Source organism: Otolemur garnettii, unplaced genomic scaffold (assembly GCF_000181295.1).
Source record: "Otolemur garnettii isolate 467f Iridium unplaced genomic scaffold, OtoGar3 scaffold00006, whole genome shotgun sequence".
NCBI classification, from domain to species: Eukaryota; Metazoa; Chordata; class Mammalia; order Primates; family Galagidae; genus Otolemur; species Otolemur garnettii.
In genome coordinates this window covers 29,909,691-29,935,856 of record NW_003852401.1, presented here as the reverse complement: position 1 = coordinate 29,935,856, position 26,166 = coordinate 29,909,691, and the positions used below count along the sequence as shown (strand labels likewise).

At 41.0% G+C, this 26,166-nt stretch overlaps 2 protein-coding genes across 2 annotated transcripts in view; one reads left to right on the top strand and one right to left on the bottom strand.

Moving 5' to 3' along the window:
- Positions 1-17,338, bottom strand: part of CUNH9orf85 (chromosome unknown C9orf85 homolog) — a 78,429-nt gene extending 61,091 nt beyond the window's left edge. The window contains exon 1 of the mRNA XM_003782951.2: positions 17,196-17,338. Coding sequence (XP_003782999.1) covers positions 17,196-17,297 — 102 coding nt within the window. The 5' untranslated portion in view covers positions 17,298-17,338. The remainder of the gene's footprint in view (positions 1-17,195) is intronic.
- A 435-nt stretch (positions 17,339-17,773) lies between these two features.
- Positions 17,774-26,166, top strand: part of ABHD17B (abhydrolase domain containing 17B) — a 54,052-nt gene continuing 45,659 nt past the window's right edge. The window contains exon 1 of the mRNA XM_003782950.3: positions 17,774-18,387. The gene's annotated coding sequence lies outside the window, so the exon portion shown is untranslated. The remainder of the gene's footprint in view (positions 18,388-26,166) is intronic.

Here is a 26,166-nt window from a genome sequence, read left to right as displayed (position 1 = left end):
TCAAAAGCCACTGGCTGGGTTAAAACAGTGTCCTCAGGCCAGGTGCAGTGGCTCAAGCCTACAATCCTAACACTCTGGGAGGATGAGGCAGGAAGATTGCTTGAGTTCAAGAGTCTGAGACCAGCCTGAGCAAAGCAAGACCCTTGCTGTACTAAAAATAGCCAGGCGCCCATAGTCCCAGCTACTTGGGAGGCAGAGGCAGAAGGATCCCTTGAGTCCAGGAGGTTTAGGTTGTTATGGGCTAGGCTGAAGCCATGGCACTCTAGCCCAGGTGACAAAAGAAACTCAGTCTCAAACAAACAAACAAACAAACGAACAACAACAACAAACAGTCCCCTTCAGGTATATATTCAGTTTTTCAGGATTCTACCTTACCTTTTATTTTTCTCCAAAGATAGAGTCTGAGTAGACAAGAGAGTCTCAGTATTCTCCTCGGGGTTTAGAGAAGGAGCCTGTCTGTGTGCCGTTCTCTTTAATGCTCTTTTCCGCTGACAGCACCCTTTTCAGTTTTATTGTTATTTTTTTCTTCTATCTTTTCACTGAAATTTAGGAGGAAAAGTAAGCGAGTGCATGTTTTCTGTTAACCATTTTGAATTAGTAAAAGTTGATTTTTCTTACTATGTGGCAAAAAGGCCTTAATAAATGTGTCCCTAGATAAGCCTTAAGATTACATTAATACAGTAAGCCAGGAATTTTTGGCTTAAATAAATATACCAAGAAACAGCTGACCTTGAAATCATCATAAGAGGGTCAAAGAACTACCCATATTTCAATAGTAATGAGTTCAAACTCAAGTGACAACTTTATAAATTTAGGAGTAACTATAATATCCTTTTTGGGGGGGCGGAGGAGACAGAGTCTCACTTTGTCACTATTGGTAGAATGCTGTGGTGTCAGGTGTCATAGCTCACAGCAACCTCACACTCTTGGGCTCAAGCAATTCTCTTGCCTTAGCCTCCTGAGTAGCTGAGAGTACAGACACCCAGCACAATGCCTGACTATTTTTAGAGACCAGGTCTCACCCTGGCTTAGGCTGGTATAGAGCCTGTGAGCTCAGGCAATCTACCTGCCTTGGCCTCCCAAGTGCTGGGATTATAGGCATGAGCCACTGCTCCAGGGCTTTTCTGTTTTCTGTTTGTTTGTTTTTAGAGATAAAGTCTCACTTTGTCGCCCTCAGTAGAGTGCCACAGCATCACAGCTCACAGCAACCTCCAGCTCTCAGGCTTAGGAGATTCTCGTGCCTCAGCCTCCAGGCTACAGGCACCGCAGCAATGTCCAGCTATTTTTTTTTTTTTGTTGGGGGGGACAGTTTTTGGCCAGGGCTGGGTTTGAACCCACCACCTCCGGTATATGGGGCCGGCGCCCTACTCCTTGAGCCACAGGCACCACCCATGCCCAGCTATTTTTTGTTGCAGTTTGGTCAGGGCCAGATTCAAACCTGCCATCCTCAGTTTATGGGGCCAGTGCCCTACCCACTGAGCCACAGGAGCCACCCCTGTTTGGTTTTTGAGATAGACTCTCACTCTGTTGCCCTGACTAGAGTACAAAAGCATCATCACAGCTCGCTGGTATTTGTTTGTTTGTTTGTTTGATCACAGTTCATTGTAACCTCAAATTCCTGGGCTCCCTGGGCGGCGCCTATGGCTCAAAGGAGTAGGGCACCAGCCCCACGTTTCAGAGGTGGCAGGTTCAAACCCAGCCCCAGTCAAAAACTAAAAAAAAAAAAATTCCCAGGCTCCAGAGATCCTCTTGCCTCAGCCTACCAAGTAGCTGGTACTACAAACATATACTAATTTTGCTATTTTTTATAGATGTGTGATCTTACTATTGCTCAGGTAGGTCTCAAACTCCTGAGCTCAAGGGATCCTCCTGCCTCGACTTCCCAGAGTGCTGGGAATACAGATATGTGCCACCACACCTGGCCCCAATATACTCTTTTATATATATTATAAATGACAGCTTATCCCACAGGACTATTCTAACTTTATAAAAAACTACATCAAGAATTGTTAGGTCACTCAAGTTTATAGGAAATATGATATCATATCACTATTGTATCTTGTGATAAAGTTAATGATGGTATACTGAACATCATTTCATGTACAAGTATATAGCATGATGTCAAATATATTACTCAAATTGATGACTTCAGGAACACGAGTAATTTCAAAACAAACAAGTCAGCCACCTAGTAGAAGAGGGAGGGCTGAGCATTTTATAATATATAAACTTTTACAGAACAACAAAGTATTTAAAATAATCCTTAGCTTACTTGGTATTTCATCTCCATGATGTTGTAAAAGGTCTATAATATCAAATGACCTTTAAGAATAGATTTGAAGTTATAATAGAATTCTACCACCAATAGACCATAATTTGAAAATTATTATATATACAAAGCTCTGTCATCTATAATACAAAATACCTCCTTGTTTGACATGACTCTGAAAAAACAAAATTAACCAAAACAGAAAGCATGTCATACAACTTAGTTCCAGAAGGATCATTTGAATAATTATATTTACTTTAGGATATAATCTCAACTATTCCAACTAGAAATAAACCTGGTGAAATATAAAAGGGAATGTTCATCATAAAATTCTAAAAATGTAATTTAGACTCATGAACAAACAGAGAAATTAAAAAATAATTAGAACTGAGGTCGAAACAATCAGCTCCAAAGTTATGGGAAAATCCAAGTTCACTCTTGATATTTTTAGAAGCCAAAAATCCTACAGGGACCAAATTAGTCACTGCCAGAAAATCAAATCACACTGCTTTCTTCTGGCCCAAAGGATTATATGAAGTCAGGTAGCTGAGATGTTGTCAGGATGTTTCCTTAGATCCACTAATACCATTTCTGAAGAGAGGCTGGTAATTTGGGTACCCATATCTGTCCCCAAAAGCTGTGACTTAAAGGTTATTTTTAAATATTTCACATTTCTCTTCACATTTGATAAAGACAATTGATGAAGAGAAACTGGTTGGATAATTGTTATACGTGTCTACTATGTAAAAATTCATTGACCTGGGTTATAATCAACATACTTTTCTATATGTCTTTCTACTATATGTCAAGTTTTTTTTTTTTGAGACGGAGCCTCAAGCTATCCCCCTGGGTAGAGTGCCATGGCATCACGCTCACAGCAACCTCCAACTCCTGGGCTCAAGCGAGTCTCCTGCCTCAGCCTCCCAAGTAGCTGGGACCACAGGTGCCCGCCACAACACCTGGCTATTTTTTGGTTGCAGCCATTATTGTTGTTTGGCGGGCCCGGGCTGGGGATTCGAACCTGCCACCTTAGGTGTATGCGGCTGGCGCCTTAGCCGCTTGAGCCACAGGCACTGAGCCTATATGTCAAGTTTATTAAATGAAAATGCTCCATATTTTTTTTTCCACTTTTAAAATTAGTTATTAGACTGAGATTCCTGAATGAAGACTTCATATCATACTACTTGGTACATAACAGGGGCTAGAGGGGCAATAAAGGCAGGTAAATTAGCACAGATCAGTAACCAAATGCACAATGTCAGTAAGAATGCCCCAATTTCCATTCTTTCATACTATCTCATAGAATTGTTACTACTGGGTACACTCTGCATACCATGAGTAGTTCAAAACTGTTTAAATCCTTGTCTTTGAGATATGGATAGTATTTGTGTATGTGTATGAAAAACAGAAAGAAGCTAGACATGCACCCTGATCACTAATTATGACATGCACTGTGTATGGCAAAGGCAACAAATACCACTGGGAAGAGAGAGACATTCCAGCTGGGATCAGCCAGGACAGGCATAACTGAGGGAATAGCATGTGAGCATGACAAACAGGAAGGTGAACGGATACACTAGCATTTACTAAATGCTTAACAAATGCTTAACACTACCTATCAGGTGCCATGTGAGCATTTTCATAAACCTTACTTGGGCCTGACAAGACAGCCAGACCCAAGACCCTGAGGGATTAAGTAATTGGGCCAAGATCACACAGCCAGTAAACTGAAGAGGATCTGACCTAAATCTTTTGACTCTCAAATCAAGATCTTTTTACCACACCATGTTGCCACTATGGACATGGTCTTGAACAAGAGTTTGATACTTTTGGCTAAAAAAAAAATCCAAAATCTCATATCTGAAATCTGACAAAAAACAGAATTTTTTTTTTTACCCAATGCATATGCTTCAAAATGTTTTTATTCTTCAAAATAATCTGACCAAAACCAAAACAAAACCAACTACATGTCTGCTTACAAAGAATGATGGCCTAAATTGATAGTATTATTTTATTTTAACTCACAATTTAAGATCTATCCATTCAGCTATTTTTTTTTTTTTTGAGACAAAGTCTCACTCTATTAACCTGGGTAGAGTGCCATGGTGTCATCATAGCTCACAGCAACCTCAAACTCTTGGGCTCAAGAGATTCTCTGTCTCAGGCTCCTGAGTAGCTAGGACTACAGGTACCCAGCATGATGCCCGGCTAGTTTTTCTGTCTTTAGTAAAGACAAGGTCTGGCTCTTGCTCAGGCTGGTGTCATATGCCTGAGTTAAGGCAATCCACCCTCTTTCCATATGAAGTCAGTTGAGATGTTGTCAGGACGTTTCCTTACATCCACCATGAAGAGAGGCTGGTAATCTGGTTACCTGTACCTGTCAGAGTGCTAGGATTACAGGTGTGAGTCACTGTGCCTGGCCTCAGCTATCCTTTTTGTTAAGAAGGTCCTACTCAACTGCAGTCTTCTAATTAGAGAACCTATTATATATACAAAGGAGGTTTTATTCTTATGCTTTTGCCACCATTTAATGTAGTAAGTTCATTTTAGCAATAAGCACGAACACCTATTTATAATCTTGTTGTGGAAGAATCACTGAATGACAAAAAACTTCATAGACTCTTAACTGATTCTTGCCTTTAAAAATCATTATCTGGCTTGGCGTGGCTCAAGTGGTTAAGGCGCCAACCACATACACCTAAGGTGGCGGATTCGAATCCAGCCCGGGCCCACCAAACAACAATGATGGCTGCAACCAAAAAATAGCCGGGCGTTGTGGCAGGCGCCTGTGGTCCCAGCTACTTGGGAGGCTGAGGCAGGAGACTCGCTTGAGCCCAGGAGTTGGAGGTTGCTGTGAGCTGTGAAGCCACAGCACTCTACCTAGGGGGACAGCTTGAGGCTCTGTCTCAAAAAAAAAAAACAACAAACAAACAAAAAACAAAACAAACAAAGAAAATCTTTATTCATTCACTCAAAGATTATTGAGAAAACTTTAATGTGTCAAGAATCTTCCCCTTAAACACAAATTGGAGAGAAGCCCCATTTTCAAAAGATTGTCCAGCACAACAATTGTACCTGATCTTTTTCAGTTTGTTTTATTTTCAGGTTAAACTCATTCAACGTTCTTACCCACAACCTATAAACTCATGCACCCATTCTTCACTTTCCCCTGCTTCTCCTTGACCCCTCATCCTTAAAGCTGTACGATCTTTTTGGAGATAATACTTTACCAATTATTCTTTTTTTCCGACTTTATTTCTGTATCATTTTGGTACTGCCCTTCTCACAGCATTAAATACGCAGTCATTAATATTCAGTTTAGTCAGTTACTATTTCCTAAATATTTCCTATCCCCTACCCTAGTCCCTAGTTTGGGTATTTAGGATATAAAAAAAAAAATTCTTGGGCAGCGCCTGTGGCTCAAAGGAGTAGGGCACTGGCCCCATACACTGGAGTGGTGGGTTCAAACCTGGACTCGGCCAAAAACTACAAAAAAAAAAAAAAAAATTCTTGCCTTTATGGATATTATATTCTAAGGTGAACTCTAAATAAAACAAACAATATGTCAAAAGGTTAATGAGAAAGCTATAAAAATACAACGTAACAGTTCATAATTTTGGTGATAAACTGAAACACAGAAATGTGAGAAAAGGCCAAGAGTCAAGGATGATGCTTATATTTTTGGGTTGAAAATTTGGGTAAGTGGGAAGTCATTTATGGAGTTAGAGAACACTGCAGGAGGAAAAGGCTCCAGAGGAAAAAAGTCAGAGTTCTTTCTTTGTCAGGTTATGCTTGAGATGCCTTTCAGCAATCCAAGAACAGAGGTCAAGTAGGTAGTTAAATATATCACTGCAGCTCAGGAGAGTTAGAGCTGGAGCTTAAGATCTGGGAGTTAAAGCATAAAGATGGTATTTAAAGCCATGCGCTCAGCTGAATGAAGAAACCATTTCAAGGCAGTTTTTGAGATGCAAATGCTGCGGAATAAAGGGAGTGAGATAAGGACTGGGCATTCTTTCTTTAATGGACTTTATTTTTTAGTGAAGTTTTAAGTTAACGGCAAAATTGAGAGGAAAATACAGAGTTCTCAATAACTTCCAGCTCCAACACACGCATATCTTCTATATCATAAATATTCTCCACCAGTGGTACATTTATTACTATGGATGAAACTACATTGACACTTCGTTATGACACAAAAAACGACTGAGCATTATTGATCAAATTCACAATACAAAGATCAATGACCTTGACTAAGTAGTTTTAGCAGAATGGTGGCTGCAAAAATCATCTGGATAGGGATGGAAACATGAGAGGTAAAGAAGTGGTGAGCCAGAGGATTTTCTACAAAGAGGAAGAAAGAAATAGGATGAGCTGGAGAAGAACATAGGGTCTATCTGAGGGTCTATCTGAGGGGTGGGGGGGTGCTAAAGAAATTCTAATAACTCATTAGAGATGAAAACAATTAAGGATATAAGAGAACATGAACAACTATGGGGGCTTATGCCTTTTAAGTCCTTAAGAAGGCAAGAGAGGATGAGCTTCAGAGTCCAAGAGGACAGGCTAGCTTTAGAGGGACAAGCATTTCATCTATTATCTTTTAAGGGAGAGTACATGGGGATGGGAGTTTGGTAGACATGCTGGTGTAATCATAGAAAGCTGGATGTCTAAGCAGAGTTAGGATGCTGCCAGGTGAAGACCACAGAAGGAAAGAAAGACAAGGAAACTGAGGTATACACAAAAGAGAAGTTATATTGGTGGAAACTGGACTCTAAGCTGGACAACAAGGGAAATAAGGACATGAATGAGCTATAGTGAAAAGTAGAAGGGTTGGGCGGCGCCTGTGGCTCAGTGAGTAGGGCGCCGGCCCCATATACCAAGGGTGGCAGGTTCAAACCCGGCAAGGCCAAACTGCAACAAAACAATAGCCAGGTGTTGTGGCAGGTGCCTATAGTCCCAGCTACCTGGGAGGCTTGAGGCAAGAGAATCACCTAAGCCCAGGAGTTGGAGGTTGCTATGAGCCGTGTTGACACCATGGCACTCTGTCACTCTACTGAGACCCATAAAGTGAGACTCTGTCTCTAAAAACAAAAAAAAAGAAAAAGAAAAGTAGAAGGGTTAACAAATAGGAGTATCAAATGGAGAAAAAGAAATTACTTGACTAGATAAGTAGATGGTGGTCTGTTTTGTTTTTAAAGTTTTTTTTTCTTTCTGAGACAGATTCACTTTGTCACCCTAGGTAGAGTGCTCTTGCATCATAGCTCACAGCAGCAACCTTAAACTCCTGGGTTCAAATGATCCTCTTGCCTCAGCCTTCCAAGTAGCTGGGACTACAGGCCTGCCAAGATGCGTGGCTAGTTTTTCTGTTTTTAGTAGAGACAGAGCCTTGCTTTTGCTTAGGCTGGTCTCAAACTTTTAAACTCAAGCAATCTAACCACCATGGCCTCCCAGTCCAGCCTGTTTTTTAAGTTTTTAAGTAGAGTAGTTACCAGCAATGAGAAAGTTTAAGGTTTAACCACAAGAGTATACTTCTGAGGTGGGTGGCCTAAAAACCGAGAGATCAGATGTTGGATGGACTGTCCATGTGTATGCAGCAATTACCAAGAATGATGTCTGGAACTGTGGAGACAGTGAGCCAGGTACTAACAATGAGGAGGTGTAAAGAGGAGGTTCAGACGGTAACAGACCGACAGCATAGATTTCAGAGGTTTTGAGGGAGGAGAAACGGACTAATGCAGCAAATGGAAGAAAGGGTTCTAGATGGGGGACAGTGGTGAAGATATGGGGTGAAAATACATTATCACTTAAAAGGATTACAGGGAAGGAGTATTTCCAGGAATAATCAGGTGGGCAAAAAAAATGAAAGAAATTTTTTTTTCCATATTGTGTTTCTGTTTAATGACAAGAGGCTATAAATTCCAGAAGATAGACAAGCAGAGTTAAGGAAGGGATCTTTGAAAGGTTAACAGGCATCCTCAAACTATGGCCCGCCAGCCACACGCAGCCCACCTAGGACATTTATCCGGCCCGCTGGGTGTTTTTGCTGCCACTGCCTGTCCTGCTTAGTAGCCGACTTGTCCCAGGGCCACAGTCCGGCCCTCCAATGGTCTGAGGGACAGTGAACTGGCCGCCTGTTTAAAAAGTTTGAGGACCCCGGGGTTAGAAGATTGAATTAAGTAAGGATATGTACAAAGTCAATGAGAAATAGATTTCCCACTAATGATGGCTGACGCGGGACTCTGAGACCCTAAAAAAATCAAGCAAAGCAAGTCAACAAATGCCCTTTATAAGCTTCACAAGAGTAGCTCAGTACCTTTCCAATAAATTCCCTTTTTGCTTAAGTTAGCAACTAAAGAATCTTAATGGTAATTACCTCCACGAACTACATATTGCACAATCAGACAAAGTTCAGAAAAGAAATGTTTATTTAATTCATTAAACACATTAAGGGCTATTTGGCCAGGAGTAATAAGGAAAGTCTAAGAAAGGAATCTTAGGGACCTTTACTATTCCTTTATTTCTTTCAGATTTAATTTCTTCCTTTCTCAAAAGTCGACAGTGAGGAAAAGGGCACCAAAAACTAAGGATGAAGTGAGCTGGCAGCAGGGGTGTTTTGAGGACAAGGAGAATTTACTTTACACCTGCCTGTGGCCTCATAATAACACTTCTGCAGGTGTGGAGAGTCCCAAGGCTTAAAATAACAAATGCCACAGCCTGCAACCCAAAGTTCTTGGTCCAACTACATCACTCCCTACCACTGTGCTTCTAAAAGGAAAATGGTACATTTGGGGGGGAATCCACATAAATCAGACCTTTCTTTCAGGTGAATGAATTTACATAGACAAATTCTGAGAATATTTTGTTTCTAACAATGCAGTATTTAACTTGACATAGAATGTTGACAATACAATTATAAAACTTTGTAATTAATCCAACAATAAATATAGTACTATTCCCTAATAGATCAAGACAAATTAATTTCATTGTATTCATTATACATAAAATGAAATGTCTAAAATGTATGGTGAATGCAGAAAAACAATTATAGCACACCTCGACATTAAGAAATACACAGAACTGCTTTACTGGCTCCAGGTGGAAGTAACTTGGGAATCTTAAGTATATGAACTATCCCCTAGCTAAAAGGTAAGTATTAATAAAATAGAATACAATACTTCAAAACATTGAAAATGACATAAAGTAAAAGAGCTTCACCAGTACTATTAGCACTGTGAGTTTTATTAGGTATCATTATTATTATTATTATTTTTGAGACACAGTCTCACTCTGTCACCCTGGCTATAGTGCTGTGGCGTCATGTCTCATGGCAAACTTAAATGCTTGGGCTCAAGAAATCCTCTCAAGTAGCTGGGGCTGCAAGCACCTGCCACAATGCCGGGCTAGTTTTTCTATTATGGTCCCCACCTTGTTCCAGCTGGTTTCCAACTCCTGAGCTCAAGCAATCCACTTGCCTCAGCCTCCCCAAGTGCTAGGATTACAGGAGTGAGCCACTATGCCCCACTAGGTATAATATTCTTATGCATATCATAGTACCCAGCACACCATAAACTGAACAACCTTGTCTTTTGAACAAACACATTTGAATTTAAAGCAAATCAATGGTAGAGGTTAGGGGATACATTTAACATAAACACATTTAATAGACAGCACTGAGAAACATACCAAAGAACATTTCCCAATTTAGAAAAAGATCAAAGGGAGTGATCTCTATAACACTAGAATGATCTCCAGAATACCAGAAATGGCTACATCAAAACTTTAGTAGACTCTGTATCTGGCTGACGGCTTTGCTCAGTGGCTACCCACTTAATGGGAGCCCTTATCTGCTGACATCCTCTGATTGAGAAATAATCTTTATTCCCACAACTGGCACGTCATCACTTACACTAAAATGACTCACAGCAGAATTTACATGAACCAATGTGGGACTATTCCCTAAAGATCAACACCTCTGCGGAGCGGGAGATGAGATAAAGATCCTATAATATCTGATTCCAAGCTACCTGGACGGAATGAGCCTCACAAAAAGTACACTGAGGCTTTTCCACAGCAAAGTTTATTCATGCATTTTGAAGTGTTAGGTATCAAGACCTACTAAATTAAGATTATGACTTTATCCTGGAGTGAAACTAGAAAAAAATGAGTATCAAGCTATGTGTAACTTATACATAAAATCCACTTTATAATGATCATCTGTATTCCTATCACAAAGATACAAATACACTCAAGTGTCATGACTAGAGTTTGTAGACAAAGGCTTACAAAAAAGGGGAAAGAGGTGGCCCCAGTGGCTCACACCTGTAATCCTAGCACTTTGGGAGGCCAAGACTGGAGGACTGCTTGAGGCCAGGAGATAGAGACCAGCCTGAGGGAAGAGTGAGATCCCATATCTACTAAAAATAGTAGGCTGATGCCAGGGTGACAGAGTGGGACTCAGAGAAAAAGAAAAAGAAAAAAACAGGAGGGAATTAAAAGATAATTATTAGAATTATTTTGGCTAGCTAAGATATTCATTATGTGTTATAATGCCAACCTGTTTTTGTTTTATTTGGGGAGCACAAAATGGTATTCTTATTAAAAAAAAAAAAAAAAAAAAAGGAGGCCAGGTGTGGTGGCTCATGACTGTAATCTTAGCACTCTGGGAGGCCCAGGTGGGTAGATTGCTTGAGCTCACCCAGTCTGAGCAAGAGCAAGACCCCATCTGTAAAAATAGCCAAGCATTGTAGTGCGCACCTGCGGTCTCAGGAGGCTGAGGCAAGAGAATCACTTGAGACCAAGTTTGAGGTTGCTGTGTGCTGATGGCACAGCCATCTTATACACCCTCTACTGAGGGTGACAAAGTAAGATCATGTCTGAAAAAAAGAAAAGACCAATATAGATAGTATTCCGGTAACTTTCCCCAAACCAAAAGCAAACAAACAAAAATAGAACTTCACAACATCTGAGTGGTTAATCAGTCCTTCTGCTACAATATTTACTTTTTAATTGAGGCAAAATTTACATGAATGTCATGGACAGGCTTTAAATGTACAATTCAATGAGTTTTGATAAATGTTTGCACTCTCATGATCTTCACCACTTCCATCACCCCAGAAAATTTCCTTGTGCCCATTATGGCCAATCCCCCTCCACCCAAAGCAACCATAGTGAGGATTTCTACAGATGGAAATCACACAATGTGTTCTTGAGCATCTGACTTCTTTCCTGTTACATAATGTTTTTGAGTTGCACACAAATATTTTGCATGTATCAAATCAATGATTTTTTAAATTGAACCACTTTTTTAACTGCAGAGTAGTATCCCATTGCATGTATCAGTCATAATCTATTTTATATTCTCCTGCTGATGGATATTCTAGGTTTTCTTCACGTTTGGCTACTATGAATACAAGTGGTCAACACAGAACCATGTTCTCCTGGATAAATGCAATCATATCTAACCTTAAACTTAAGATAGCTTTCTGCCTAAATCAGGAGCTAAGGGACCAGACTGAAGTAGTATCTGCTTTCAGATTAAGTGACTAAAAAGAGCTTCTGCTACAGAGACCTGGTTGATAAAGTGAGACCCCTGTCAACCAGCCCATATCTGTGGCTTATGACACTCCAGGGACCATACCTCATGATGAGAAACTCTTGCTAGAACATTTCAAATAGGTATTGGTTAGGAGCAGTGGCAATAAAGCTCATCTCTGCTGACTCTACTCTGGTGTGACAGTCCTTCTATTACACACAAAAATACAGTATTTTTTAAAGCCACACATATGCAATGAAAGGGTTTTGGTTTGTCTTTGAAGATTTCCTCACACAGACCTCATCCTGTCAACATACAGCCATGTGTTAATTATGTAACTTTGGGCACATCATTCAGCTCTAAAGCTCAAGTTTCCCAATATGTAAAATGGGATAATTGTCTACCCTAGGGTTATTTTGAAGAGCAAATTAGATCACCTATATCAAGTATACAGAGTGCCTAACACATGTTAAGTACCCAAATATTAGCTGTAATAGGCTGAACATCCCTAATCCAAAAATCCAAAATCCAAAGTCCAAAACTTTTTGAACACCAATATGATGTTGAAAGGAAATGCTCTTGGGCGCATTCTGGATTTCAGATTAGGGATGCAGATCTGGTATAATGAAAATATTCTAAAACCTGAAAAAAATCGGAAACACTTCTAACCTAAGCATTTGGATAATGGATACTCAACTTGCATTAACTTTCTTTTTCTTTTTCTTTTTTTGAGACAAATATTTCTCACCCTCAGTACAGTGCAATTGCGTCACAGCTCACAGCAACCTCCAACTCTTGGGCTTAAGTGATTCTCTTGCCTCAGTCTCCCAAGTAGCTGGGACTCCAGGCACCCGACACAATGCCTGGCTATAAACTTGTATTAATAAATCTATTATTTCCAAAACTATTTAGAGAGTATAGCCACAGACTTCCTTTTTCCATCTCCATAACATGGTAAAGAGCAGTTTCTAAAAATGTTGGCCAGATGCAATGGCTCACACCTTTAATCCTAGCACTCTGGGAGGCCGAGGTAGGTAGATTGTTTGAGCTCACAAGTTCAAGACCAGCCTGACAAAAGCGAGGCCCTGTCTCTACTAAAAATAGAAAAACTGAGGCAATAAGATCACTTGAGCCCAAGAGCTGTGAGCTATGACGCCATGGCACTCTGCCCAGGGTGACAGTTTGAGACTTTGTCTCAAAAAAAAAAAAGAGTGTTCTACCATAAATTAGTTCAATAGGTATTATGTAAACCAAGAGTTCCACAGCTAGGAAAGTTTTGATTAAATAATTTGTTAAACTGCAAAACGCTGATTTATATTACTGTACATTATGACATGTCCTCAAAGTGAGATCTCATATGCAGTATTTCCGAAGTGATTTGACCATGAAATTTACCCATGCCCTCTCAAGAAGATCATGTGACCCTGGAACTCTAAGAAATCACTTTGAGAAAGGCCAGTAAAAACAATGTTGACTACACACCAAAAACAAGGAGGATGACATTCGTATATCCTCTTCCCATTTCATTTAATCAAATGCTACCCATCCTTCAGATTTCAGGAAAGCCTTCCTTAACCCTGCAAATGATTAATCAAGACTTCTGCCAGATATTCTCAGGGCTTCCTAGACTTTTCTTTCATAGTTCTAACAGCCATTGCTATTAACATACTTAAAAGATTATTTGATAAATGCCTGTCACTTCTCCCACCAAACTGTAAGCTTCAATTAAGGCTGTACTGGATATTCTCTAAATAGTTTTGGAAACAACAGTTTTATTAATTTAAGTTGAGTATCCATTATCCAGCCCTACTAGCTGGATGTTTGGTATTAGACAACCGATGTGGAATAAATATGTGAATGCAATTATTTCACTGCAGCCTTGATGGCACCGTGAAAAACCAAGAATAACTCAAATGTTTACTAACAGGAATGTACTTAAATAAGTTACTCCACATCATAAAATCTTATACAGCCATTAAAAAGAATGAGCTTAATCTTTATGCTCTGACACACCCATGTGACTGAATGAAAAGGAAAAAGATGTATTTTACTACATATACGCTGTATTGTGCATAGATTCATCAAACTGTCAATAATGACCACATCAGAATAAAACCTATGCCTGGGAACGGAGATTTTCACTTTCATACAGTACTTTATACACTTCTCCATTGTTTTAATATTCTTCAGCAAGTGTGCATTTCTTTTCTAATTAATTTTTTTAGGCTTTGATCAACTTTGAGTCTACATATATAATCATGTGCTCCACTGTTAGTACACATTGTATACCTAGTTCTTAAAACTATTTTCGTAACGATCCCTATAGCAATCCTGAGAAGAAAGTAAGACAAAATTAACACAGTATGGTGTGATTTAAAGCTATAGGTAACTTGGCTAACATCACAAAGGAAAATAAATGACAGAATTGGGGCTAAAACATGCCTCTTTTTTTTGTTTTAATAAAAAAAATTGTATTTACTTAGAAGCATTCAGAATGTCAACAAAACAGCTGCAACTTTTTTTTTTTTTTTTGCAATTACAGAGTGGTATTCAGTTAACAGAACAACGATTATTTTGTATAAGCTGCATCAGAGACAACTGAAGATGAAAAAACTACCATCCCCATATATAACTAATTTGTGCCGTGCACCAACAAGAACCTGCTTTAAATTTCCATGCCAATTTACAACCCCCATACTGTACCAGGCAAGGTTAGTGGCTATTGAAAATACCACCAGGACAGGGCTATCTAAAGACACATTCGGTAGAGTGTTAACTATACAAAAAAAGACACTGTATGGTTTAAAAAAATCTTACACAGCCTTACATTTCAACTTTTTTCTTTAAAAGGATTGAGTTGTATACAGGGGGGTTAAATGTTTTATAGACAAGAAAAAAAACTGCGCTAAAACCAACTTATTCACCATCATCATCTTCTTCTTCATCTTCATCTTCCTCCTCTTCCTTCTTTTTCTTGCTTTTTTCAGCCTTGACGACTCCCTTTTTCGCTGCATCAGGCTTCCCTTTAGTTCAGTATGCAGCAATATCCTTTTCGTATTTTTCCTTCAGCTCTGCAGCCTTCTTTTCATCAGGCTGCTTGTCACCCCAGCAGTGTTATTCCACATCTCCCCCAGCTTCTTTGCAACCTCACCAATGGATAGGCTGGGATGTTCTCCTTTGATTTTGGGACAATACTCAGTACAGAACAAGAAAAAGGCCGAAGGAGTCCTCTTGGGTGCATTGGGATCCTTGAACTGCTTTTTTGTTTCCCCTTTAGGAGGGATATAGGTTTTCTTTTTTTTTGGAGACAGTGCCTAAAGCTGTCCCCCTGGGAAGAGTGCTGTGGCATCACAGCTCACAGCAACCTCCAACTCCTGGGCTCAAGCCTCCCAAGTAGCTGGGACCACAGGTGCCCACCACAACGCCCTGCTATTGTTTGGTTGCAGCCATCATTGTTGTTTGGCAGGCCTGGGCTGGATTCGAACCAGTGGCTGGCACCTTAGCCACTTGAGCCACAGGCACAGAGCCGGATATAGATTTTCATTTCTCTTTCATAACGGGCCTTGTCCGCCTTTGCCATATCTTCAAATTTTCCTTTCTCTTTAGCAGACATGGTCTTCCACCTCTCTGAGCACTTCTTAGAAAACCCTGAGAAGTTAGTTGACTGAAGCATCTGGGTGCTTCTTCTTGTGCTTCTCCTGACAAGTTTGCACAAAGAATGCATATGATGACATTTTGCCTCTCGGCTTCTTAGGATCTCTTTTGCCCATGTTTATTTATTTTTCCTCAGCGAGGCACAGAGTCGCCCAGTGCCCGACCGGCTCTCACTTGCGCCCGTGCTGTCTCTATGGAGCTCAAGGTACTGCAATCTAAAACATGCCTCTTTTCTCTTAGACCAATGTTCTTGTCATTACACATCACTTCCTTTCCAGTAAGAAAAAAAAAGGCTACCTTGACAGAATCAACATTTCATTTTATTTATTTATTTGAGAGAGAGTCTCAAGCTGCCACCCTGGGTAGAGTACTGTGGCGTCACGGCTCATGGCAACCTCAAACTCTTGAGCTTAAGCGATTCTCTTGCCTCAGCCTCCCAAGTAGCTGGGACTACCGGCGACCACCACAAGGCCCGGCTATTTCTTGTTGCAGTTTGGCTGGGGCGGAGTTTAAACCCACCGCCTCGGTATATGCGGCCAGAGCCCTACTCACTGAGCCACAGGCGCCGCCCGAGTCAATTATTTTGAATGCAAGACTATTTCACTGTCCCTCAGACCGTTGGAGGGCTGGACTGCAGACCCCAGGACAAGTCGGCTGCTAAGCTGGACAGGCAGCAGAGGCAAAAACACCTGGCGGGCCGGATAAATGTCCTAGGCGGGCCGTAGTTTGAGGACGCCTGTAATCTAGATCATTGAGTAGGGCCTTTTAATTGAATCCAAATTTTACAGAACAAATCCTTTAAATAAAGGGATTTGTTCCGGGAAGTTTGGATTCCGAGGAGGGACTGTATAGTGGTTAGTACTCTATACTCAGTGGAGTATAGAGGACTCAGTAGAGGTGTCACCCTTGGGGTCTGGAGAGTCACGTGCAGCCCTGAGGCCACAGGTCCCACCCCTACTTGGGGCAGGGAGAGATACCTACAGCAAATTTGTAGTTATTTACAACGGAAGTCCTCCAGCTATTCATACAACTCTGAATTTTCTTCCAGTTTACAGAAAATCTTGCTAAAGAAGTAAATGACTTACAAACAGCAAAACAAACATTTTAAGAATGAAAACACAAACACCACAAGTACTCACTGTTAAACTGGAACTAACCAATGAGTATACACGTGTACAAAAAGAAGTAAAACTCCCAGGAAATCAACGGGGGTGGGGTCAGGGGAGAAGAGGGGCAAAAAGCTACCTAAAGGGTACAACACTACTTGGGTGACGGAAACACCTATAACCTGGAGTCCAGCATTACAACAGCAATCCAAATAACCTAAAGTATTTGTACCCCTTTAATATCTTGAAATTTAAAAGAAATAGTGGCAGGATAAAATTGGTGTAAAACTTGAAACACTGGTGTCATAATCCTCGTTTTCCTGCTACTAATAGGTGATCCTGATGGGAGAGCCCAACGACTCTGTTTCCCCATTTACCCCGTAGGTTTGATGAGGGTCTCGTCCACTCTCCATGCAGTAAGTGTGCTGACCATCAACTATATTTACGAGGAGACAACATAATCAGGTCAAAGAAAGGGCGTGGGAATAATATTTTAGAGAGTTGCACTACAGCCAAGACTAACTCTGGGCTGCGAGCCACACTAGCCCTGGCCAACTCCTCTCATTTCCTCTCACCTCCCACCCCAAAGAATTATTCCTTCCATAAGTCAGAGACAGTGCAATAGGCAGGTTCCTACCTTGGTTTGAACACTCTTATCGAACTTGTCATTTTTGAAGCTAAACGTATTCTGGTGCTTCTGAGGCCTGGAACGAGCCACGTTGCCTTTCTGGGAGCTCATAGCCAAAAAAACACAGCCAACCTGCACCGGATGCAAGGAAAAATATGCTAGGAAAACCAATAAATTACCCCGCTTCTGTCAATGACCCGGAAGGAACTTATCCAGTCAGTCTGTCCCCGCCCCTGGCCACTCCACGTGACTCTTCAGGGAGGTCAAAGGACATCCTCCAGCCTTCCCAGCTCTACTTACAGGCTACTCCACGCGGCCGGGCCTCGACCCTCCCCCTCCGCACCGCCTCTTTCTCAAATCTGGCATACAAGCCCCGCTTTCTTCGAAATGAGAAGTCCCCCATTGGTCCCAACACTACTGTCCATCAAGGCGGAGGGGCGGGAAGCCTTTGCTTGTATTGGCTTTTCTTTACCGCAATCCCCGCCTCCTGCTAAGTCGGCTCAGCCTCTCCCGGAGCCCAGAGCGCTAGGGACTCTGCTGGGCGGCTTGTGATTGGTGGATGTCGGGCGAGGCTGGCATCCGTCCCTCCCCCCGCCCGCTCGCAGCCTGGAGCCCGGGTCAGCTTTGGCATCTTCCTTCAGTAAGTGGCCAACTCCTGGCGCGGTGAGAACTCTGTTCGCCCCCTCGGTTTCCCTCCAGTCTCCCTCCCGCTACGGGAGTAAATCCCACGTCTGGTAGGCTGAGGAGCAAAGAAGGATTAAAAGGAAGAAAGACCTGGCTGGGTCTGAGCGCCGTCTGCAGTGCCAGGAAGGGAGGTGGCGGCGGCGGCCGCAACCACGGCAGCGCGGGACGTGAGGCCCGAGAGCAGCCGACGGCGGCGGCAGTGGCGGCAGCGGCCGCAGCTCCAGCGCCTCGCGCCGGGGCCGTTAGTCAGCAGAACGCGAGCTGGTGTGGAGGAGTACGGCCGGCGCGAGGCAAGACTCGAGAGCGCTAGCCGGGCCCACTCGGGTGCCGCCGTCCTTCTTCGTCCGGGCGCTGGGGGCTGCAGCGCTCGTCCCCCCTCTGCGGCTGGGCCGGTCCGCAGGCTAGAAGAGTCCGGCGGCAGGATTGCGGGTCGCGCCGTGTGGAGGACAGCGCGTCGGCCCCGGCTCTTTCCAGACCTTTTCTGCCGGGCGCCTCGGCCCGGGCCGCTCAGGTGCAGGTGCGTGGGGCCTCAGGGGTCGGGGACGCTGCGGCTGGGCTGGGGGAAGGGGGCGCTAGGCCCAGAGCCGCAGCGCGGGAGGAAAGAGCCCCGGCCGGGCGGGGGGAGGGGAGCGGGAGGCGTCTTTGTTGTTGGTGACCGGGATCCCTCTTCGCGCCAAGGAAAGGCAGAGAAGCCGCTTGCGATCGGGTGTTTCTTTAGAGGCTCTCTGGTGATTCCGTGGAGGGGAGCAGTACGAGGGACCTTGCGGTTCGTGAGGCTGCGGGAGTCTGGGGGCAGGGGAGAGACGGACGAGTGGACACACTGGAAGGGTCTCTGATCTTGGAGGACCCCCTCCCGGAGAAAGACCCCCCCACACACTTTCTCCCTTGATTTTCTCCCAGTGGACGGAAAGATGGGTGGTGAGGTTCACATTCTCCTCCTTGGTTTACTGTGCGAACCACGGATGCCTAAGCTTTCTCCTGAATGTCCTTATCTCTGCCAGCCTCGGTTTTAGATTGAATCTGCACTAAGCTTGGTGATTTGTGTATGCCGGTCAGGCTCTCATAGGGTTCTTTTTCTTTGAATGGTTGAACTTTAATCGTATCCGTTTTCGAACTCCAGGGTAGGCTCATCAGGAATCGTTTTTGAATTGGAGGTTTTCTATAGAACTGTATTTAACCCCGAAACAAGAAAGTTGTGTCAAATTAGATTGTACTGAGTGGAGGCTTTTGTAAAGGAGAAAGACTCTGTTTAACCTTGGCTTAAAAAAGAAAAAAAAGTTAAGATCTTTGATCGATGGTGAGAATTCTGCCAAGGCCAGAATTTTTTTTTTTTTTTTTAATGATGCTTTAAGTCAGTGCTAGGTAGGTTTGCCAAGCAAAAGAACGGATAACGGGATACAGAGAGGGTGACCTTTAAATTTTGGCTGTTTACAAAAGGTATTCCTGTTTAATACATTTTGTAATACATAATGTTAGCTCGATAAGTGATTTCATTTTTTAAAGACTCTAATAAAAAGAATTTTGGAGTTCTTGTGTCAACATTTAGAATTGCCTAATGAGTGTGAGTAGAAAATCATGTTGTAATATAGTATTCGTTTGATTACATTAACAGGGAGATTTACAATGAAATGGACTTTTCTCCATAGAGTTTCTCTTTCATATATTTATGGAATTAACTCAATTGAGCGATGTATCTAATCATAGCCAATATTTTGAACATGATTGCCAGTGTTCTAATTTGGGGCTGCCTAACTGCTTGCTTGTTGGTAAATTTTTACTTGGGGAGTAGAGGTAATGACATTACCAAATAGAGGTGATCATCTTTCTACTTACTGAAGATATAAAATCTGTGTGAGAATTATTGTGTTATGTGAAATTCAAGAGAAAATAAATAGCACCCTCACCCATATTTTGACCTTCCTTTTCTCCCTCTCTAGTATTAATAAGGTTAATTGGCAAGGACAGGATTAGACTTTTAGCAGGCTAGGCAGTTTTAATTTTGTCCCTCAGTGTGCAGTACTCTAGTTGGCTTGTTAGTGGCTTGTTTCCTTGAGTATCTTTGCTTGTTTTGAAATACTTACTAAATGACAGCTGACAAAGAATTTTCTATTTCCTGGGACAAACAAAATCACCATAAAGCATCATGGCAAAATAATCTTTTTAATAGCTTGATGAACACCAAAGAAGAACGAGGCAATTAGTGCCTGTTCCAAGTTCTGAATTGGTCTACAACTCCAGACATGCTATCCCACATGTGAATCAATTTCTCTCTCTGTAATATGGGGCTAGTTAAATGTGCCACCTGCTCACTTCATAGAAAGGGAGGTGAGAACCGTATAAGTCACAGTTACTGTGGTTATGTGACATTGATTTATTTAAATAAGAATACTTTTAAATGCAGTGCTCTTATTTTGGTTTAGTATTGTGAATTTCAATTCTTTTATGAAGAATGAGCATTAAAAATGCAATTATGATAGAGTGCCTGTCCAAATGCCATCATTTAGGAGTTAATAAAATTTCTTCCATGTTAAGTTTTTGTGTTACATCTTTAGAATCAGTGATAACAAGAAAATAGTTTATTGGATTGAGTGATTGATTTACTGGTAGATCTTATTTCTGATTTTTTAGAGTTTTGCTCTTAATTCTCATAATTACCCTACTTTTCTTACCCTGTAAAAAATTTCTCACATGCATTACCCCATTTGCCTGCCAAATCCAGCCTTGTGAGTTGGAGAGGATAAGTGCCCAGAGAAGTTAATTATTTGGGGGTTTTTGTTGTTTGTTTTGTTTGTTTGTTTTGCAGTTTTGGCCAGGGTTGGGTGAACCCACCACCTCCGGTATATGGGGCTGGTGGCCAGTACCCAGCACCCTAATCCTTTGAGCCACAGGCACTGTCCATAGAAGAAGTTAATTATTTGAATTGCCTAAAGCTAAATAATAAAAAGCAGAACTGAGGCTTGAGCCTGGATCTTCTGGTTTCTAGTCCTGAATCCTTTGCTTTGAAGTAGTGTTTTTCCAAAACCTGTCTACCCAAAAGCTTTGTCAGTCCAGGTAAAATGAGAAAGAATATAGCAGTATAAATATTGGCAACATACAATATAGAATATCCAGGTACCCAAGATGATACAATAGGGTGGCACCTGTGGCTCAGTAGGGCGTCGGCCCCATATACAGAGGGTGGTGGGTTCAAACCCAGCCCCGGCCTAACCGCAACCCAAAAAATAGCCGTGCGTTGTGGCGGGCGCCTGTAGTCCCAGCTACTCAGGAGGCTGAGGCAAGAGAATTGCCTAAGCCCAGTAGTTGGAAGTTGCTGTGAGCTGTGTGACGCCATAGCACTCTACTGAGGGCAATAAAGTGAGACTCTGTCTCTACAAAAAAAAAAAAAGAAAGAAGTGAAACAACAAATTAAAATGAAGTTTGTTCTATTTCGCACTGCCCTGAAACCTATTCTCTAAGTCCCCTATTCCGAAAAAGTAACCCAGAATTAACAAGCATTCTTGTTCTGTCCATGTGTTTGTGCTTAACTACATACCTTTATATCCATTAATATCATAGTTTTGTTTTGATTCTTTTAAGACTATTTAAATATGTTCATATCTTTATGTAGCTTGGTTTCTTCACTCAGGTTGGCCAACATTTATGTATGTTTATTTGGGTAGTTATAGTTTATCTTTATTGTATGGTATGTGCTCCATCAGGTTTCTATTGATGGTCATTTTAGTTGTTTCCAGTTGTTTGCTGTAAGGTGCTATAATATGCTAGAAGGAATATTGTTTATGTTTGCTTAGGTACATGTGCAAGACTGCTAGGGTGTTGGTTCTTAACATTACATCCTATTTTTATAGAAAGTATTTTATAATTTCAATACTATCATAAAACATAAAATCAATATATCATAAACATCAAATATCATAAAATTCAATAGTAATAAACCTACATTGATATTTTGAAGAAAACTGTGTCCTTATTAAATGTAAGAAGAATTCATAATAAAGTTTCACTATTTAATTGCTTGAACTGCACTCAAGTCTTGCTACTAAGTGTGTTGGTAGGCCATTTACATCAGTATCACTAGAGAGCTTGTTAGAAGTGCTCAGGCCTTACCCCACTGACTCAGATGCTGTAACTTAACAAGATTCCCAGGTGATTTGTGTACACATTAAAATCTAAGGAGCTACTAGAAGAAAAAGTGGTAGACACTTTGCACCAACCAGTTGTATTACCCTCAGTACCATAGCTACATGTTGAAACATGTTTGTTGAATTAGCCGTCCAGATACCAATAGTGGTACTATTGTTGGTGAAAAATGACTTTCTGAAATAACAAACTGTTGTCAGTAAAATTTAAGCAAATATAAAAGTACAGTCTTCCCACTTTACCTAAAATGGTTGTATTCTTAAAAATCATCATCTGTAATCCTGTCTCTAAAAAATAGCCGGGCATGATGGCGGGCACCTGTAGTCCCAGCTACTTGGGAGGCTGAAGCAAGAGGATCACTGGAACCCAAGAGTTGGAGGTTGCTGTGAGCTAAGATGCCATGGCACTTTACCAAGGGTGACCAAGTTGTCTTTAAAAAAAAATCACCCATCTGTGCTAAAACAATATAAACAGACTTTGTGTTCAGTCCTGCTTAGAAGTACCTGACCTTGGTGTCCCCCACCCTTACTCCCCTATATGAGCGTCTAGGAGAATATTTGAAAGTCATGGGACATGGAGCAACATTATCTTTGTGCAGGAAGAGTGCCTGGCATTCCTGACCTCTGTTTAGCAGTGCCCCTCCTTCATTATACCAGCCAAAAGCTATCACTGAGAAAGAGTGCCCTAAATTGTAAATTTGGTAGTAGATTGCTAGGCCGTGAAGTATGAGCTTCTTTTACTTGATTAGATAACTGCCGATTTTCTTTACAAAATATACCAGTAATGGATGAGAAGATCTGTTTTTCTACCTTCCAGGTATTTTAGATTTCTTAGTTTTTGCCATTCTGAAGAGTATGAAATGGTACCTCATCATAGTTTTTATTTGCTTCTCCCCAGAGATGACTTTCATTTATTGGTCTTTCGTGTTCTTTTCTATGAATTGCCTGCTTAGTTTTTCGGTGGCCTTATCTAGTTCTTATTGATTTGTAAACAGTTTTTATGTATTCTGTATAACAATACTTGCTATACCTTGAAAATGTCTTCTTCCAGCCTTTAGTGTACCTTTTCACTTTAAATATGGTATCTTTTAGTGACTAGAAGTTTTTGATTTTAGTGTCTTTTATGATTTGTGCTTTTTCTTTTCTAAGAAAACCTTTTCTATATTGATATTATAGATTCTTTTAGAGTGTCTATTCTTAAAGTTTTATGTTTAACTTTTATTATTTTGAGACAGAGTCTCACTATGTCACCTTGGTAGAATGCTGTGGCATCACAGTTCACAACAACCTCCAACTCTTGGGCTTAAGCGATTCTCTTGCCTCAGCCTCCCAAATAGCTGGAACTACAGGTGCCTGCCACAACACCCAGCTCTTTTTTGTTGCAGTTGTCATTGTTGTTTAGCTGGCCTGGGCCGAGTTTGAACCCGCCACCCATTGCAGTATGTGCTACAGGCGCCGAGCCACATTTAACTTTTAGATCTTAAATTCACATGGTACTGTTTTTATATAATAAAGTATTTGTGAATCTAAATTTACTCAAAAAATTATTTATATTGAAATTACGTCTTTTATTTATACTGAAATTATGTCTTTTTTAATGTTAAGATATTCTGATAAGATGGATGAGAGGAGGAAGAATGGGCAAAAACCCACCTAATTTTAGGATACGATGAATACTATCTGGTGACAGGCATACTTACAACCCTGACTCAATCATCACAGAAGTGATCCCTGTAACCAGAAACGTTTGTACCCCCATTATGCTTTGAAATTACTTTCAAAATATGTTCTGATGAAATTACAGTGATAATAACTATTTCTTAATGGCAAAATTAAAATGTGGTAACTCACTTTTTCCTTTTTAATTTAACATGTTTTTGACATTCCTGAGGTCTGGGAACCATGGCTTTAGAGTACTCTTATGATCCATTCATGTCTCCTATTCAGCATTTGAAGCATCATGAAATGTGAGCAGGCACTCTTAAATACTGATGATTGATCATCATCTGCATCTTCCACATTTCACAATTTGTTTTACATGTCTTTTCATCACTTTTTCTTCTAGATAGGATTTTTTAAATGATAACAGAATAGAAATTTCAGACTAAATTTATTATTTGAATGTAAATTTTGATCAGATACATGGTCTCTATCAGGTATCAGTCATCCTATATTTGGGGGAGTGTGGGGAATAGACAAATCTGTGAGATAAACAAGCAAAGCTCTCACTTCCTAGAGCTTACTGCCTAGCAGAGGACTATGGATAATATGTGCAACAAAATGTCTAATATGTTAGAAAGTGATGAATACTTTTAAAATAAAAGAAAAAATAGACAAGTGCAAGGGGCTCAAAGGAGGTAGTTTGACCTGTTAATAGGGTCATTAAGGTATGCCTTGGTAGGCCGGACATGTAGCCAGAAACATCTGTGCTTCCATTATGCCTTGAAATTATTTTTAAAATACGTTCCGGCTCGGTGCCTGTGGCTCTAGCCAGTTCGAATACAGCCCGGGCCCGCCAAACAACGATGGCCAAAAAATAGCCGGGCGTTGTGACAGGCACCTGTAGTCCCAGCTACTTGAGAGGCAGAGGCAGGAGAATTGCTTGAGCCCAGGAGTTGGAGGTTGCTGTGAGCTGTGATGCTATGGCACTCTACCCAGGGCGATAGCTTGAGGCTCTGTCACAAAAAAAAAAAAAAATGTTCTGATGAAATTACAGTGATAATCTCTTAATGGCAAAATTAAAAGGTGGTAATTCACTTTTTCCTTTTTTAATTTAACAGGCTTTTGAAATTCCTAAGGTTTGAGAATTTCACACCTATAATCCTTGCTCTCTGGGAAGCCAAGGCCGGTGGATTGCTTGAGCTCAGGAGTTTGAGACCAACCTGAACAAGAGGGATACCCCATCTCTACTAAAAAATAGAAAAAGTATCAGGGTGTTTTGGTGGGCACCTGTAGTCTTGGCTGCTTAGGAGGCCAAGACAGGAGAATTGCTCAAGTCTAAGAGTTTGAGATCACTATGAGTTATGATGCCAGGGCACTCTACCCAGGGTGACAGGGTGAGACTGGGGGTGGGGGGAGTAGGCCTTATTGAATAAGTGGGTTTGAGGAGGAGAGAATGAGCAGAGATGTGTAGTCACTGAGGGTATTGCTGTGCAGGTGTAATAGAACCTCTGTAGTTGACCTAGTTGTCATAGACTGGACATGTACTTACCAGGGCAGTAGGCTAGTTCCATATGTTGACCATTTTGTGACAGTTTTTTGGGTGATCAGCTTACAAAGCTTCTACTATATTAGTAAAATCCTGGAAGAGTAGACAAAATATAGTCTTCATGTTAAACCTGTCTTCCTGGCTCTCCCACACAGAAGTTGTGTAAACCTTGATAAGTTAATTAACTTAAACTGAAGTCTTGATTTCTTCTTGGGTGGAAGTGTGGATGATAACCTGAGAAAAGTATTATTAAAATGAAAAGATAAAACAAGTAAAAGTGCCTACCTCCTGTGCCTCACTTTGTTCTCATATAACACTCTGTACTTTTTTTTTTAATACTCTGTATTTCATTTTCATAGTATTTATTATGGTGTATAAACCCATTCTAAAATATTGATGGAAAGAACCAGTCAGTGTATAAGACATTTCATTAACTTACATTCATTTGTAGATAACCTCTAAACTCTTTATTTGAAAATCATCTCATGAAGTTTGTTGAGAGAGTGTTTTGTGTTTTTAATATCTTTGTCCTAGAGCTTCAAAGTAATATTGTATTATAGGCATTTATATTTCTGCAACATTGCCAAAATTGACTCCCTTTAAAGTACAAAGGCAAAACCATGAAAACATGTGCTCTATGTTATATTGTTAGATCATGGCATTTGGAAGATCATTAGCAAACAAGTGATTAATACAATGACTTTATTTTCAGTTTTTCCCCATAAATTTTTTTTTTTTTTTTTGGGAGACAGAGTCTCACTCCACATCACTGTGGGTAGACTGCCATTGGTGTGGTACCTCATAGGAACCTCAAATTCTTAGGCTCAAGTGATGTCCTTGCCTCAGCCTCCTAAGTAGCTAGGACTATAGGTACCCACCACAATGTCTGGCTGATTTTTCTATTTTTAGCAGAGATGGGTCTGGGTCTTGCTCTGGCTGAAGCTGGTCACTG